Genomic DNA, 18,169 nt, shown 5'->3' with positions numbered 1-18,169 from the left:
AACTCTTAGTGCTATCATCGTAGCTGCCCACGTGCAGTAACACCTGTTTTCTGACGAACTCTGGCACCAGCTGAAAGGAACCCATGTTGAAGAGGTCACAGGAAAATATTGCGAATGGTTCTTTGAAAAGCGTTATTTTCAAAGGAAATTTCCTTTTATGCAAGATGAATTATGTTATGTGTGAAAATGTGCAATGAATTTCTTAAATCACAGAGCATTTGACTCTCATTTAAAACTACCAACCACTTGGAATAATTTCAAGCCCAGAAAACAAAAATATGCAGCGTATCTTAATATGAAAATATGCAGCATACATGTTGCTGCACATCAAAGATCTATCTAAAATGCATCCCCCCCCCTCCTCCTCCTGCCAAGTTTCATTTTCTAAAGTGCCGGGAAGTTCTGCACTGGTGTATAAAACTTTTACCATTCAAAGAATTGATGTTTTTACTGCTCTGAGGGAAACTACACTGTTGCTTATCATGGAAAAAGTGTATTTTCATGTGAGGAAAAAGTGTGTTTTTAACCAGGAGATCAAGTGAAAATCCGGAAATTCTTTTTTCTTGTCTGCATATATACCCTGAAGAAAGCTAATATTTTAGCAGTCTTTTTCATTGTAACTGTCTGCAACTTTATGCTGCCTCTATGTGGTGATTGGCAATTTGTTGTTGTTGTTGTTGTTGTTGTTGTGGTCTTCAGTCCTGAGACTGGTTTGATGCAGCTCTCCATGCTACTCTATCCTGTGCAAGCTTCTTCATCTTCCAGTACCTACTGCAGCCTACATCCTTCTGAATCTGCTTCGTGTATTCATCTCTTGGTCTGCCTCTAGGATTTTTACCCTCCACGCTGCCCTCCAATACTAAATTGGTGATCTCTTGATGCCTCAGAACATGACCTACCAACCGATCCCTTCTTCTGGTCAATTTGTGCCACAAACTCCTCTTCTCCCCAATTCTATTCAATACCTCCTCATTAGTTATGTAATCTACCCATCTAATCTTCAGCATTCTTCTGTAGCACCACATTTCGAAAGCTTCTATTCTTTTCCTGTCCAAACTATTTATCATCCATGTTTCACTTTCATACATGGCTACACTCCATACAAATACTTTCAGAAACGACTTCCTGACATTTAAATCTATACTCGAAGTTAACAAATTTTTCTTCTTCAGAAATGCTTTCCTTGTCATTGCCAGTCTACATTTGATATCATCTCTACTTTGACCATCATCAGTTATTTTGCTCCCCAGATAGCAAAACTCCTTTACTACTTTAAGTGTCTCATTTCCTAATCTAATTCCCTCACCATCACCCGACTTAATTCGACTACATTCCATTATCCTCGTTTTGCTCGTTGGCGGTCTGTCCTTTCCATATTGTTGTTATTCCTCTGAAGACTTTTAGTTTATTTACATGGTTTTTAATAGCAATAAATGCAGTATACAGATTGTGTTTTTCTTTTTTTTTTTCACATCATCCCTTTAATATTCTGAGACCATTCCCAACGTCCCTAGGACTGAACAGTGCTCAGATCTGTTACTAAGAAGACTAGAGATGCTTTTTCTTTTCATCCCTTTCCACCTCTTGTCAAAGTTCTGGAGGTGAAATGTCAGTGGCATTGTCGCCAGTCAGCATAGAAAACCAAAAACTATTCATTCGTTACTCTTATTGGTTATTTTTACTTATTTTTGCAGTTGCCTTCTATCATCCACCCCCCCCCCCCCCCCCCCCGACCACTGTAGCATTATTTCCAAGATAGTTCAAAGTTTGACTGAAATTTTTCCAAGCGTTTCAGAGCTATGCGTTGCCTGTCATCTCTTGCTATGACCACCACCCCCACTGCTTGTGGTTAAATGCTATCAAGACAGGACTGTCATGAATGAACCTAGTAAACCTGATAACTATAGTTGCAACACTAATGTAGTTCATCTTTACACATCACTCTAGGATGAGAGAGACTCATGTATAGTTTATCTTTCACTTCACCCCAGGCTGAGGAGTACACATCTGTTATGAGAACAAGGGGAAGGAATGATAAAGAGAGAGGCATCAAAGAGAATAGGAAGTAAAAGATAGTACATTGGTAAGCAGTGTATCATCGTCAATCTAGAGAAACAGAAAAACAAACTGAGAATAAAGATGACTAAAGTAAGAGAAATGAAAAGTGCAATTAAAAACCGAAAATGAGACACGGAAGAAACAAAGAAGAGTGACAAAGGTGGGTTATTGATGCATGGCTTACGAGAGAATGGGACTAAAAAGCAAATAATTGAGTAAATAAATAAAATATATAATGACAACGAAAGAGGGAGTGCGGGTTAACAGATGTTAAGTCCAGGAGGGAGGCAGGGTGTGAAGATATGTTGGAGAGCAGTTCCTTATCTTCGGAGTTCAGGCAAATGTGTACCAGATGCAAGGATCCAAGTATCCAGGTAGCTCACGTGGTATAGCAGACAGTGTGTGCCCATCTCATGATACAACAAGGCATTGGTTGCCCTGAGACAATCAGTTCGTCTGTGGCCATTGATGTGCTCAGCCAGTTTGATGGAGCCTTTCCTACATGGAACACCATGCATTAAAAGCATGCATGGTTTCACATGTTGATTTGTGTTTTATATTTTAGGATATAGTGTAATGCCTTTGGGTGGGTAAGTGGAGTGTATTTTATAGTGGGAACGATTGCGTGGGTAGGAACAGTGGACTGGTTATATCATATGTTTTAACAAGGATATTAAACAGCTTAGAAAGGAGTAAATTTTGGTTTGAAATGGTTATCAAAAGCTCTGTCCCACAACTAGTGCCACAGAGAAATAATAAACAATGCAGGTGGCATTGTAGCCCCATTGCAGGAAATAGTTTACATTGCAGTGAACATAAATAATGAGTTGCAATGAAACAAGGAAATCAATTATCTAAATTGGTAAACAATGTTGTTCATAAAGAATTATTATAAAAACTGCAACATACAACATGATACTTAATAAAGTGCGGGAGTACATGATGATGTATGCAAACCTTTGTCCATTTCACATTCTGCTGAACCTCCTTCCTCCTGGCCAGAAGATTTTCACCACCTGATACATAGTCAGGCAGAATGAGACACAGAGCACTTAACAGATGAAGTGTTCAGTAAATGAATAATTTCCTAGTTTTTATGATTATGTCTCACTAACTAACTGACTGAGTGTGATGTTACATAAATACGAGCTCCACTTACTGTGTATACATGATACATTAGCCAGTATTATTCAACCAATCAATTCCGATTTGTTACTCTGTCTTTTTGCCATCTGATGCATTTTCCCAATCAAGGGGCTGTAAATTAACTATGTGTTAACCTTTTTTTTTGTATCAACACTGTTTCTTTTTTTCTGTCTTCAACCGAGAGGCTGTCATGTATTGTCAGTGGAATTAAGGCTTGCAATTATCACTGGTCACTACATTGTTTCATTTTAAGAAATGTGTTGCAGACCTTTTTACAGTTGCAAATGCAATAATAATGCAACTTGATTTTACACTATATCAGAGAAAGGTAAAAATCTTAAATACTTAATCATTCAGGTACCACACAGTTTAAATTTTGATACTGATTTTCACAAATGTTTTATGTTTCACATACAGATGTGGCCTCAAAGTTATTAGTGTTATTTGTTTTATAGTGCTACATGTTTTAATATTATGACATTTCAGAAACATGGCTATGAGCCTAAATATAATGTTTGGACAACTAGGCACATTCTCAGGCAACATGGCATTTCCCTATTTACTGTCTGCCAGTTGTGTAGCACCTTTTGCAGTCCTTGGTGGTATTATTTTGGGTAAGTACAACTATTTCCATGTAACTAGAAATTGTATTGTAGGATTCTTACTCACCTATGAATCTGTAACTTCAGTATTATTGTGACAGGATTGGAGCATTGTAAAATTTGATGCATTTACATAATAGTCAATAATTTGTCAATTGATGATGTTCTTTGAAAAGTCATGTCAATAACTATTCTTTTAATCTTATGATAATTTTCAGTAAGTGCTGCTGTTGTCCTACTGCTTCCTAATACTGATAAGGCAGCTCTTCAGTAATGCAGAGTCAGTGTGCCCAACAACTATGCTCTTAAAAGATGTCTCCGGAGCTTCCCAGGATTGACAAAAGTTAACTATGTGAAGAGAAGTGGTACACACATACTTAATTCAGCAGATGTACAATTTTATGAATCCTTGAGTATTATTGTGACACTGTAAGACAATGTCCATATTTGTTATTATGTTACTTATTTAAACAGGATTCAAAAAATTGTGTACAATCTCTGGAGGAACTCAACGCAGCTTCGAGATCCGCAGAATATTTCTAAGATATACCAACAAGAAGTTCTAAAAATAGAATAAAATGCTGTCTCATTTTCCAAAGACTGTGAAAATCATTAATAATTTTTTCAATAAATAAATTTTTTATTTATTGCTATGACAGTTTTTCCTTATTCTGCAGTGTCTCTACTCCTATCTGATGCTCCGATGGTTCATTGCTGCCTATTCCTGCCTCTCCCTACCTCAAAGTTCAGATATGGAAGAACTGGTGTGCTGTTAGTATTATTCTTCTCTGGAGTCCTCATTGAGTTGACAATTTTAACTACAGCCCTCTATTCTGACAACTAAACTCGCATAAGCCCTAGAAAATAGATCACCATGTAAGGCAATGTCATTGGAAAATCATTTTTTTCCAACTTTTTACTGCCCTTGTAATTTGTCTCAGGATTACAGTGTCCAAAAATCTACTAAGCTGTTTCTCTACAACTGTCATACAAGAAAACACTTTTCATTATTGAGGAGAAAATGACACACACCATTTTGTTACATGTTTGGTGCAATATCATTAGGCATTCAGCTGTTCCTCAACAATTTAGGAGACAGCCCTCTTACATTGTTTACAGATGATGTTGTCATTTACTATCTTGTAAATTCATCATGTGATCAAAACCAATGGCAAAATGGTTTAGACAAGATATCTGCTATACTTGTTGGGAAAAGTGCCAGTTCTGGAACCGCATGACCGCTACGGTCGCAGGTTCGAATCCTGCATCGGGCATGGATGTGTGTGATGTCCTTAGGTTAGTTAGGTTTAAGTAGTTCTAAGTTCTAGGGGACTGATGACCTTAGAAGTTAAGTCCCATAGTGCTCAGAGCCATTTTTGAAAAGTGCCAGTTAACTCTAAATAATGACAAGTGTGAATTCATCCACACGAGTGTTAAAAGGAATCTATTAAGTTTCAATTATATGATAAATCGCACAAATCTAATGGTTGTTATTTCAAGTACATAATTAGGGATTACAGTTATGAATAACTTATACTGGAATGACCACATAGATAATGTTGTGGGGGAAGGCTAACCAAGACTGTGATTTTTTGACAGAACACTTAAGGTGCAACATATTTACTAAAGAGACTGCTTGCAATAAACTTGTTCATCAATTTTTGGAGTGAAACTTCTTGGCTGATTAAACCTGTGTGCCGGACTGAGACTCAAACTCGGGACCTTTGCCTTTTGCGGGCAAGTGCTCTACCAACTGAGCTACCCAAGCATGGCTCCCCGCTTCACTTCTACTAGTACCTCATCTCCTACTTTCCAAACTTTGTGCTTGGGTAGCTCAGTTGGCAGAGCACTTGCCCGCAAAAGGCAAAGGTCCTGAGCTCGAGTCTCGGTCTGGTACACAGTTTAAATCTGCCAGGAAGTTTCATATCAGCACACACTCGGCTGCAGAGTGAAAATCTAATTCTGGAATTTTTGGAGTACTGCTATGCAGTTTGGCATCTGCATCAGATAGAACTGACAGAGGACATCGAAAAAGTTCAAAGAAGGGAAGCTCATTTTGTGTTGTTGCAAAATAGGGAGAGTGTGTTACCAATATAATATGCGAATTGGTGTGGAAATAACTAAAACGAAGGTGTTTTTCATTGTGGTGAAATCTTTTCACAAAATTTCAGTCACCGACTTTCTCCCCCAAATGCAAAAACATTAGGTTGATGCTCACTTACACAAGAAGAAATAATCATCATAATAAAATAAGAGAAATCAGATCTCACACAGAGAGCTTTAAGTGCCCGTTTTTCCTGTGCACTGTTAGAGATTGGAATTGTAGAGACATATAGCTTGAAGGTGGTTTTATAAACCTATCGCCAGACATTTAATTGTGAAATGCAGAGTAATCTTGTAGGTGTAGACTCCTTTTCCAGCAGTGAAATTACAACAGTCCAGTCATTCTCAGCTGACTTTTACCTGTTTTTATCACTGCCATGATCTCTCAGACGTTGTACTGCACACAAATGTAATTTCTTCATTATATATACCATGCTGCTCGACACTAGACTGAGGTTACCTCACGAGAACAGTATCAAGCCCAATTTCCCAAGTATACCAGCAACATAATACAACTCGGTATTCAATAAGCACAGAAAAGGAAAAAGCAACTGAATTTTTCCTTAGTTCGTAGGACAATAAAAAGGCCGACTCCCTCCACTCTATAAATTAATCTAATATAATATTCAGTTTGATTATATGTAGTAACAGGAGCAGCAAAACGTGAAGAATAACCAATACTCCAGCAGCAACTGATAAGTGCTTGTAAACTTCCAATTCACTTTGGCCCAATAAACATAGAGTAATCAGATGCGTTATTTCAAAGAGAGAAGAATTTTCTTTTCAATTAACTTAAATTTGTCTGAAGAAACACAAATAAATTTTAGCTTATAATATTTCTGACCTGACCGCTTACGTCACACACCCTCGGCCGCCATCTCCATACACACGCCGGACATAGTCTTCTGTAAATGTGCTAACTAAAGTAACACCAACATCACGCATCTAACCTATCAATTACCTAAGTACTTAATTCCATTTCAACTTCAATCATATTCAATAATTCAATTTACAGTTTCAGTATTCAATGATCAAATAAGAAGTCCCAGATTTTCCCACTATCAGCGCAGTGTTCATTCATGACCTAACACCCCCCCCCCCCTTTCATATAGGTATGAAAAGGTGTTCACTATACTTTCAGCTACCTAGTTTGAACTACTTTTCAAGGTCCAGACTGCCACCTATTCCTAGGAAACGCCTTCAAGTTTGAATTCTGGCAGTAAAGAAATGTCACTTGCGCTTTCGCCACCAACCTAAGAAAATTGTTGTAAACAAAGCTCACCACCACTAACCTAAGCCTCCAGGGTGCAACATCTTCGCAGGGGTTGCTGGTAAAAGGGCTCAGCCCACACTAGGCTGATGGTGAGAGGAAGGAATGTGCTTTATTTATTTGGGAGTAATTTATTTAGGGGTGGAGTATATGTATCACAGAACACACGCTCAGACATACCCCACGTCATACAGACCTGCAAACTACTCCTACATAACCCATCTATGACGCTCTACACACACACTTGCTAATTGTAAACCATCGAAAATAACACACTACACAACCTACAGACATGCAAACCATTCGTAAATAATGCAAAGCATGTACGTCCAGATAGCCAAACAACTTGTAAATTGTCAAAATAATAATCCATCTAAAAGACTCTGCTTGCTAATCGTCAACTGTCGAAATCATACACCAGCCTTTATTTAAACAATTAGAGGCAGCATCACCACCACCAAGTGTATTTGCCACTGAGTCCATAGCCCAACTGACTTAGTTCATATCCATGCCATTAGAGGACACTGTAGTGTCGTCAGGTAATGACGCAAGTACCGTAATCTAAGATGGCGCCACCTAGTGGGTTCATCACGAGCTCCAGACCCCAACTGTCTTAGAACATTTCGTCACCACCAGAGGACGCCTCCGTGACACCAGCTGATGACGCAAGTACAGTTATCCACGATGGCTGTAAAGCGTGTGTTCTCCATGAGGTCTAATACTCACAAGGGAACGTCCCCATGGCACCCCCCTCAGATTTAGTTATAAGTTGGCACAGTGGATAGGCCTTGAAAAACTGAACACACATCAATCGAGAAAACAGGAAGAAGTTGTGTGAAACTATGAAAAAATATGCAAACTGAGTAGTCCGTGCGTAAGATAGGCAACATCAAGGAAACTGCGAGCTCCAGAGCGCCGTGGTTAGCGTGAGCAGCTGCGGAACGAGAGGTCCTTGGTTCAAGTCATCCCTCGAGTGATAAAGTTTAATTTTTTATTTTCAGACAATTATCAAAGTTCAGGCACTCACACATAATCAACTTCGCTCTCCAAAATTCCACTACATGTTCAGATTTGCTTGGACTTATGATGGATTTGACGGTCTACACACAGAAAAATTTGAAAACGTTACAAACATATGTTTTGACAGAGCACAGGGAAAACTGTTGCATTCATTTGTTGCAGTTTATGTGACAAACTCTTATGTTTTCATCACTTTTTTGGGAGTGATTGTCACATCCACAAGAAAACCTAAATCGGGCAAGGTAGAAGAATCTTTTTACCCATTCGCCAAGTGTACAAGTTAGGTGGGTCGACAACCTATTGCTGTCATGTGATGCACATGCCGTCACCAGTGTCATATAGAATATGTCAGACGTGTTTTCCTGTGGAGGAATCGGTTGACCTATGACCTTGCGATCAAATGTTTTCGGTTCCCATTGGGAAGGCACGTCCTTTCGTCTACTAATCGCACGGTTTTGCGGTGCAGTCGCAAAACACAGACACTAAACTTATTACAGTGAACAGAGACATCAATGAACAAACGGACACATCATAACTTTGCGAAAATAAAGAAAGTAAAAATTTTCACTCGAGGGAAGACTTGAACCAAGGACCTCTCGTTTCGCAGCTGCTCACGCTAACCACGGGACCACAGCGCTTCTGAGTTCACAGTATCCTTGATGTTGCATATCTTACGCATGGACTACTCAGTTTGTATATTTTGTTTATTTTTTTTCATAGTTCCACACAACTTCTTCCTGTTTTCTCGATATATCTGTGTTCAGTTTTTCAAGGCCTATCCACTGTGCGACTTATAACTAAATCTGAGGGGGGGGTGCGATGTGGAGGTTCCCTTGTCAGTACCACCAGCAGAGGACGCTGTCGCCCCTTTCGTGACGTAAACCAAGATGGTGAGGGGAAAATGCGTACATGAGTGCAAAATTATTAATAACTCGAAATGGAACACCAAGCCATCATCTATTCCATCACGGTGACATATGAATTTAAATGTAGAGGTCATGAATCACTTTCAGACGGTAGTTTAGAAACTCTACACAACGCTGCCAAACTCTTCTAGTTTCCGTATGTTGTAAGTGTGTTTTATTTAAAAACCATTCAGTGTTTTGCTATCCGCTGTAAGAATATGATTTACATCATGTGATGTCTAGTTTGCTGTGAGAGGTCGTGGGTCAGTGTTTCTTAATGTCAGTTTAGAATATGACACAGACCTTGAAATCATGGCAGAAAATGAAATGTTTGGCAATGTACAAAAGCGTGTTAGAAAAAAACTGAAACAGGAGCAGAGGGAGCGTCTCATACGATAATTTGCTTAGAGTATAGGTGATGAAAGTTTAAAATGGTCTATGCGGTGTTAGTATATTTAATATGATCGTCTCCACATAGGCAGCTGTGTTTTGATGTGTTGGACTTGGTGAATGGTTAGGAATGCCAGGGTGGCTGCACACTACGCTAACCTGGGGAAGTATTGTCAAATGTCTTTCTTCACGCTGGAGGCCCTCCGTAGCTGTACGTCATTGCACCTGCATCGACGCCTAGGTGACTTGTAAATAGGATTAGCTTTAATAGTTCATAATTTTTCTATGATGGGGTGGGTATAGAATAACGAAGATAGCATGTTGGGGATCTGTAGTACTTGTATCTAGTTTGGGTATGCACCACATTGCGCGCATTTCCACCGAATGCTCAAAACACAGTCCTGTTGCAGTAACTCGGCTCAATCTGCTTCTACAAGAGTTGCAGAATGTGTTGGATGTGTCTTTCTCCGGCTTAAATAGAAACTAGCACTTGTGGAAAGCTGTAGAAATTGGTGCGACTGGAGGATGTGTAGGGTGTGATTAAAAGGAGGTTGTAATTTTACTGTAGCAGACAGATTTGAGGAAGGTGACTTGTTTAGAGATATGAGAGTGTGTGAAATGTGATTGACTTGTAGGTGTGAGCCTATGCACATATGTGTTTGAATGGACGTAATTTCTAATATATTGTGTAAGGCTAGAGATCTGAGAAGTTAGTGTATATTTTTCTTCTTAGGATCTCAATCAGCACATCATCTACTACTACTGTCTGTCATCGCCTATAACTCAGCGGTTATAGTGAAGAATGTCTGATATGGTCTCGAGACAGAATGAGTTGCAAAAAGTAATGAATTATGCAGTTGTGTGTGGTGTGATGGAGTCGCAAATAGCGCTTGCATACGACATTTCTTAGGCGAATGACTTTCAAAGTTCATTGAGTTTATTGTGTGGTTGCATCGTTGGCTCTTAATACATACTTTTCTACGATCACCATCATGGTATTTGTCCAGAAAACACCTCCTCATTCAGAGGTAATGTTGTACCTCGATTCATAGAGCAGTTACAGGTTTTAACATGGATACTTGGGTGCACCTGTAGAACGATGAGCGCTTGTGAGAGTAACATGCAGTAGTTGTCGGGATCGGGTTTTTTCTTTAACATGTGCTCGATTACGTCTATGACACGGTGGTATGACTCGCAGGAAGAACGTAAGAGACATGCACACCCATCGTTGATTTTCAGTCATTATTATTTGGTGTCGTATGCATCCAGTTATTGAGGAGGTAATGTTATACTTAGTATTAGTGCTGGGTGTGTGTGATATGTTCACATTTGAGCATCAGGTTTATAAATTATATCTGTTTGTGTAAAGGAAATGTCTATGTGCTGTTGTAGGGCGGGTATGGATTTGACTTGGACTACTGTGATAGCGAAGGGAAGAGTATGTCTAGTGGTAAGGAAGGTACAGGTATTTCCAATACTTCGCTCATTGCCAAAAGCTGTTCAGTTGAGACCGCAATCATAAGATATAATTGTAAGTATAATGATAGGAGATATATGTGAAGGGTTTTCTAGAATGTGTTCGTGTATGCAAAGTCTGTGGTTGCGTTGATTCATGTTCCCATGTTAATGGTAGCGGTTTTCCGAATGCAGAGGCCTGTTGGGGTGTAGGAACGTATCATAGTTACCTTTGCCATCTTCTAGACGACCTAACAGCAAACTAATACTTAGTATGTGCTGGGCAGCTTTCATGATCAGGTGTAACTTTGAGAAGATGGTGCGTTTATGGTGGAGCGTTATTCCCTCCCACGTAAATTGTTCGGTCGACTGCTTCTGTACATTTGGTGCCTTTATTTAGTTGAGGGAATATTGATTGTGGTGTGTTGCATACACGTTTGCCTGTTCTCTAGACGTGGGGAAGACCGTAGTTGGTTTGTAAACAATATTGATCGTCTGGAATCTGTTACATCACCGACTTCGGTATTCAAGAGTGCAAATATAAGTTTACTCTATTTGTTTCTAGTTAGTCAATGGTTTACAGCACGCTGCATGTCGCTAAAGTTTGGTGTTTGTGGAGAAATAATTTACAGTCTATTTCTAGTGCATTATGTCGTGTTAGCGTACAGGAGGCTACTGCTGTGTGCTTGATATCAAGAAGTACGGCGAAAATTGTATAATATTATGGCGAAAGTATGGTTGTTCTTTTAATCGATGAGTATGGAGATGTCTGTGAAATGCGAACAAGAAAACAGAAAGAGTAAAGCATTTGTGCCAGGGTAAAACGACCCTGTCTTTGCACATCAGTTCTGAGAGAGTGACTTCGGTTTGCTGATGGAAAGGGGATGATTTGGTGTGGTGGGGGATATGAATTGCAAAAAAAACGGGCAAATGGCTCTGAGCACTATGGGACTTAACATCTGAGGTCATCAGTCCCCTAGAACTTAGAACTACTTAAACCTAACTAATCTAAGGACAGCACACACATCCATGCCCGAGGCAGGATTCGAACCTGCGACCGTAGCGGTCGCGCGGTTCCAGACTGAAGTGCCTAGAACCGCTCGGTCACACCGGCCGGCTATGAATTGCATGCTTACTAGATGGAGACAGTACTTGGTGATATATTCCCTGGTTGGAAATCGGTTTGACGCTCCAATATTCCTCGAAGTATCGTATGTATTTGATGACCTGTAGACAGCTTTGCGTTGTTTAGTTTTCAGTGCGAAATGGTGATCAGTGTAAAATAGTTTATTACCACTAAGTGTAGCATCTGTAGAAAGAAAGAACAGGTTGGGGCTGTATAGATTGAGGGAACTGTCGGTGCAATTCAGCAATCTTTGCAAAATAACGACAGAAAGCACCAGGAAGAAAATTCTCGATTGATTGTGGTGGGATATAGGCGAGGAGAGAACATTTGCATATGTTGAGAGCACGAAGGCTGTCATGTTATGTCCGGGAGGAAGATTGGATTTGGCGATCTTTTGGTAAACAGGAACTGCTAGGGGAGGAATTTTGGCGCATACAACCTGAGACAACGAGAAAGCGAGCATGAACTATTTCTGGGGCACTATAAAATTACGGAGAGCTGGACTTTGCAGATTTTTTTTTTTTCACAAAGCCATGTGACATAAGAATAACACCGAGAATGTTTTAGATGGCGATATGTCAGTCAAGCTGTGGCGGGTACGTGTGGTTGAACGCGTGTGTCAACACGCTCTGTACTATTCTGCCTTCAATGGTAAAGACACGTGGTGCCTGGAGATGCTTCGAATATGTGACTGGCATGAACACGCTTTGGAATGCTATGATAATATAATGGTGACTGTATAGAAGTATGCAACTTTCACCTGTGTTCCACGACGTCGGCTCGGACCCCGAGCTGCGGCTGCCTCACTTCACAGGTGTTGTGGTGAGCGGCCCTAAATGGAGGTCTGTGAGTGCTTTGACAGCTGATGGCCACGTCGAGCGTACGTCTGATAGCTTCATCATCGGTGTCTAACGGATAGGAATTTCTCAGGTGTTACGTATGACTGGGGGTGCAGCCACCCCATGCTTGCGGAAGCTGAGCAGCGGCTGTGCGCGGTTTGACATCTGAGTGATGCATCACTTATCGCTACCTTCTGTGTGCTCTACTGGACAGGGGGCGGCGGACTGTGCTTGTGCGCGTTGATTGCATTATTTCGCGAGTGGCTCTGTTGGCTCTGCTATGCGCTATTTGGACAGTTTACGAGTACTGAGAGTGTCTACACATCAGTGTGAAGAATTATTTAGGAGCAGTTTGCTATTGTGTACTGAAATTATGAGTTGGTTGCGTGTCTGTGGACTGTGCAACATGGCCACAGGCACATCAGGGTGGATCTTTTGTATCAGTTTGATAGATATATCTATCATTAAATAAGTTGTTTCAACATAAATAGAGTGCAGTCAATCCTTACTCTCCCCAGCAGTATTAGACCACTTGGAGAACACACGGTTTGCCACCATCATGGATAACTGTACTTGCGTCATCAGCTGGTGTCACAATGGTGTCCTCTGGCGGCAACGAAAATGTACTAAGACAGTTGGGGTCTGGAGATCGTGGTGAACCCACTAGGTGGCGCCATCTTAGATTACGGTACTTGTGTCATCACCTGACGTCACTACACCTTCTTCTAGTGGCATAGATATGAACTAAGTTAGTTGCGTTGTGGATTCAGTGGCGAATACACTTGGTGGTGGTGATGCTGCCTCTAATTGTTTAAATAAAGGCTGATTTTGATAGCTGACGATTAGCAAGCAGAGTCTTTTAGATGGATTATTATTTTGACAATTTATTTATTTATTTATTTATTTATTTATGCATTTATTTTACCTGGCAAGATTAGGGCCTTCAGGCCCTCTCTTACACCTAACCAGGCATACTCAGATTCAACAAATTTCAGTTTCTACAGAGCATTAAGGACATATTACATGTTATACAGTATTAATGTTAAGAAAAAAAAATAGAGATTATAAACGTAGTACAATGATAATTATAATATATTTACTAGTTGGTTGTCTATCTGGACGTAAATGCTTTGCATTATTTACGAGTGGTTTGCATGTCTGTAGGTTGTGCAGTGTGTTATTTTCGATGGTTTACAATTAGCAAGCCTGTGTAGAGCGTTATAGATGATTTAAGTAGGAGTAGTTTGCAGGTCTGTATGATGTGGGGCATGTCTGAGCATGTGTTCTGTGATGCATATACTCCACCCCTAAATAAATTGCTCCCAAATAAATAAAGTACAGTCCTTCCTCTCACCCTAGTGTGGGATGAGTCCTTTTACCAGCAACCCCTGCGAAGAGGTTGCACCCTGGAGGCTTCGGTAAGTGGTGGTGAGCTTCATTTGCAACAATTTTCTTAGGTTGGTGGTGAAAGCGCAAGTGATCTTTCTTTACTGCCGGAATTCAAACTCGGCGGCGGTTCCTAGGAGGAGGTGGTGGTGGTCTGGACCTTGAAAAGTAGTTCAAACTAGGTAGTAGAAAGTATAATGAACACCTTTTCATACCTATATGAAGTCAAATCACATGGCCAACAGGAGTGCGGAATTCTAGGGGGGGGAGGGGGGTGCTAGGTCATGCATGAATGAACACCGCACTGATAGTGGGAAAATGTGGAACCTCTCATTTGATCATTGAATATTGAAATCATAGATTGAATTATTGAATATGATTAAAATTGAAATGGAATTAAGTAATTAGGTAATTGATAGGTTAGATGCGCGATGTGGGTGTTACTTTAGTTAGCATATTTACAGAAGACTATGTCCAGCGCGTGTGTGGAGATGGCGGTCGAGGGTGTGTGACATAGGCGGCCGGAAGCCCACGGACCAGTGGCGCGGCGTGTGTTCGGTTATAATGCGCACGCGCAATAGAGAGCAGATGATCTTGTGTCAACATGCAACTTCACGGTAGCGCTCTCTGGTGGGCACAATATGAACGAAGTCAGTTGGGCTGTGGAGCTCACGGTGAGCACACTAGGTGCAGCCGTCTTGAATGACGGTAGTTGCTGATGTCAGGAGAGTGCGGTCTGGTGGCACGGATATGAAGTAAGCCAGTTGCAGTCCAGACTCAGTGGCGAATACATCTGCTTGATATTGGTTAAATAATAAAGACAAGTCCGTTTTTCTCGCCATTATCGTACTGGAATTTGAACTTCCCGCCATTTTCGGGGGGAGGGGGGGGGGAGGTTAGGTTAGTGGCAGTAACCCAAGTGTTGTATCTTCCAGGTAAAATCAACTATATTGAATGATGTCACAGTGGCGTTCTCTGGTGGCAACGATACGAACTAAGCCAGTTGGACTCTAGAGCTCATGGTGGACACGTGCTTGAAATTGGTTAAATAATAAAGACAAGTCCTTTTTTACCGCCATTTTCCTTGCTTAATAGAGATAACTGGGGTGTGATGCATTACCATGTTGGAATTTGTACTTCGCACCATTTTTATGGCGGAGGGAGCGTGGCACTTTCCTATCAAAATTCAAACTTCCCGCCAAAATCCGCCATCTTGGGTTACGGCATCGCCGCCATCTTGGATGACGTCATCGCCGCCATCTTGGATAACGGTACTTTGGACTGGTGCCCCCTTGTTCCAATACTCATGAGGCAAGACATTCATAATCATGACACTGACAACAAGAGGAACATTGTAGTACCAAATTGTCGACTGACTGAAATGCAAGACAGTTTTCCAGAGGTAGTCCTTAGAATATTCAGTATACTGGACTGAAAATTGCAGTCTCTGCCGCTAGGACTGTTCGAAATGACAATTGCGCAGGACTTGAATGAACACCCATTTCATTCTATTGAAGAATTTTTCAATATTGAACAAAGTGAATGGACAAAATAATATTGTCTTAATATGCTGTATCTGCCCTTATTGTGGATACTTTATATTGTCTTAATATGTTGTATCTGCCCTTCTTGTGGATACTTTTCTGTATGTTGTATAATATTGTAACCAAATATTATATATGTAACCCTGATGTAGACTGTCCAATCATGACTGGTAAATGACGCAGACCTAGTAATAAAGTAACAAAGACTTGCAAAAGATTGATGGCTAGTGGTGGAACAGGCAATTGACCTTGAATGTAAATAAAAATCTCATTTATAAAAGTGTATATAAATAGGAAGAAAAACCTTAAAATACGGAGTGGAGTGGAGGAAATGCATGTATTTTAAACCACTATAGCCCGCGTCACGTAGGACATTTCCGAGCATAGAGGTGGAGCCATAAGGAAGCATGGAGGGATGAGAGCGGCGCATGCGCATCAGCAGAGAGCGGGCAAATGTTGCCACGTCGCCGAACTATGTGAATGTAAACAACAGTCAAGCTCATTTGCCTATAGTACATTGTATTATACGTTCAAATCTATGAGGGGAATAGTTCATATTAAAACAAATTTCGATCAGTCATCATGAGAGAAATACTAATTCACGTCTTGACGATGTTGCATCCACTGCTCCACAGATTTACTCTGCATGACACTGGGAGGCAAGAACAGCTGACACAGTTTTGTGAAGACATGAAGTACAATTTTTCTCAAAATGACATTTGTCTAATTGGTTGTAATGATTATCATTTATTGCGAGTTGAACTGTATTCTAAGTACAAATTTACAACAAAATTAACTTCAAGCACAAACTGAAATCACTATATTTGCTTATACAACTGCTTCTACTCAATACAGTTTTTATCCAGCTGCATTCTCAGCTGTTATCAGAGCATACAATATAGTGAGAAAAGCTTAACTTTTCCTTGGTGAATATGTTGAAAAGTATAGTCTGCATAGTTCAAAGGATTCAAAGTCCTAATCAAAAAGGCAACTGATACATCGTAATACCACCATCACTTCTATTTGAGTCTGTTTCCAAACAATCCGATTGTAAATTTATGATGATAAGTTCAACACTTATATCCATCATCGCTTTCCTGTCTAACTCTTCTTTCCAAAGCTTTTCAGCAAGCTGCACAGACTGCGCCCAACCTATAGGTGGGATGTTGTCTATTGCCTCATGCACTAGCGATTCAGTGTAAAATATGTTATCTTGAATGTTTTGTCTGTGTTTTCCACATATCCTTCACCCATTGCCAAAATTAATTCCATGGGGGCTACACTGACAGTGACACATGGGTACACACAAAACTGTGTGAAACCCATTCACGTGCAAGGAAGTCAAGTTTGTACATTTTCACGTGACTTGTATAAATTAACGAGTTGCAGAAGATCGGCTCGAGTCTGGTTTATTCTGTGCTTTATATTTTTATTTTTAAGCCAGGGAAAAATATCCACTTTTCTCGTGTTTGTGCTTTGTATTTTCTCTGCAACAGTTGAATTATAACTGGCAATGGCCGACTTCAAAGCAAGGCATGACAAAAATTGTGAATCACGCCACAAAACTGACAGTGTCTGGAATCACTGTCTTTTAAAACTCATTACATTGACGAAGCGCTTACCATCAAAGCCAATTTTCTCCTGCATAACTGTAACTCATTTTTATTTAGTAGGGCCTTCATCATTGACATGCAGCACTTTAAAACATCGTTGTTAAAACCATCCATTTGTGTTACAGGTTCCTTGCGATTTCGATGCTTTCCAGGCAACACGAAACCAACTTTTTCTACAGTTCCTACTGTTCTGACAATTTCGTTTACAGTTCTCTTGCTGACACCACATGGTTCTCGAATCCGTTCTTGTCTACAAATGTCAACAGTAGGAGACCTGCTTTCAAATTCACGTTTGAAAAAGTTATAAAGGTGGTAAATAATCTCTCTCGCCAGTTTATGAAGCACTTCACATTAATTGCCGTCACCTGACTCTCTTTAATCACACTTAAACATTTATAGATACACATTCACAGCTATACTGCTACAAGAAAAAAAGAAAAAGGAAAAACTGACAGCTGGATGAGTAATTCAATTGTTACGAAGTACGGCAACAATGCAGCATGAAGGAGCGAGATTCTCGCTGTCCAGCTATAACTCGCTGCTTGCCGTTCGGAAAGAGAATGAATATTATTGGCTGCCAGTGGCTAGTTGGGAGGGGGGGGAGGGGGATGTGCAGAATGGCTGAAAATTGGGCCACCTTGCTACATGATGCTGACTTTAGTACTGGATGACTAGTGGGGTACTGACCTTGAGCGACTGTTGGAAGACAGCT

The 18,169-nt window shown here is 40.4% G+C and overlaps 1 protein-coding gene across 2 annotated transcripts in view; it reads left to right on the top strand.

Moving 5' to 3' along the window:
- Positions 1-4,406, top strand: part of LOC126263006 (synaptic vesicle glycoprotein 2C-like) — a 429,984-nt gene extending 425,578 nt beyond the window's left edge. For both annotated transcript variants that reach the window (XM_049959967.1, XM_049959968.1), the window contains exons 11-12: positions 3,691-3,818; positions 4,025-4,406. In XM_049959967.1, the coding sequence (XP_049815924.1) occupies positions 3,691-3,818; positions 4,025-4,080 (184 nt within the window). In that variant the 3' untranslated portion in view covers positions 4,081-4,406. The remainder of the gene's footprint in view (positions 1-3,690; positions 3,819-4,024) is intronic.
- Positions 4,407-18,169: the final 13,763 nt, after the last annotated feature.

The sequence above is a fragment of the Schistocerca nitens genome, chromosome 6, assembly GCF_023898315.1.
Source record: "Schistocerca nitens isolate TAMUIC-IGC-003100 chromosome 6, iqSchNite1.1, whole genome shotgun sequence".
NCBI lineage: Eukaryota > Metazoa > Arthropoda > Insecta > Orthoptera > Acrididae > Schistocerca > Schistocerca nitens.
The sequence above is the reverse complement of the archived record's forward strand: the minus strand, read 5'-3'. Positions and strand labels throughout refer to the sequence as shown.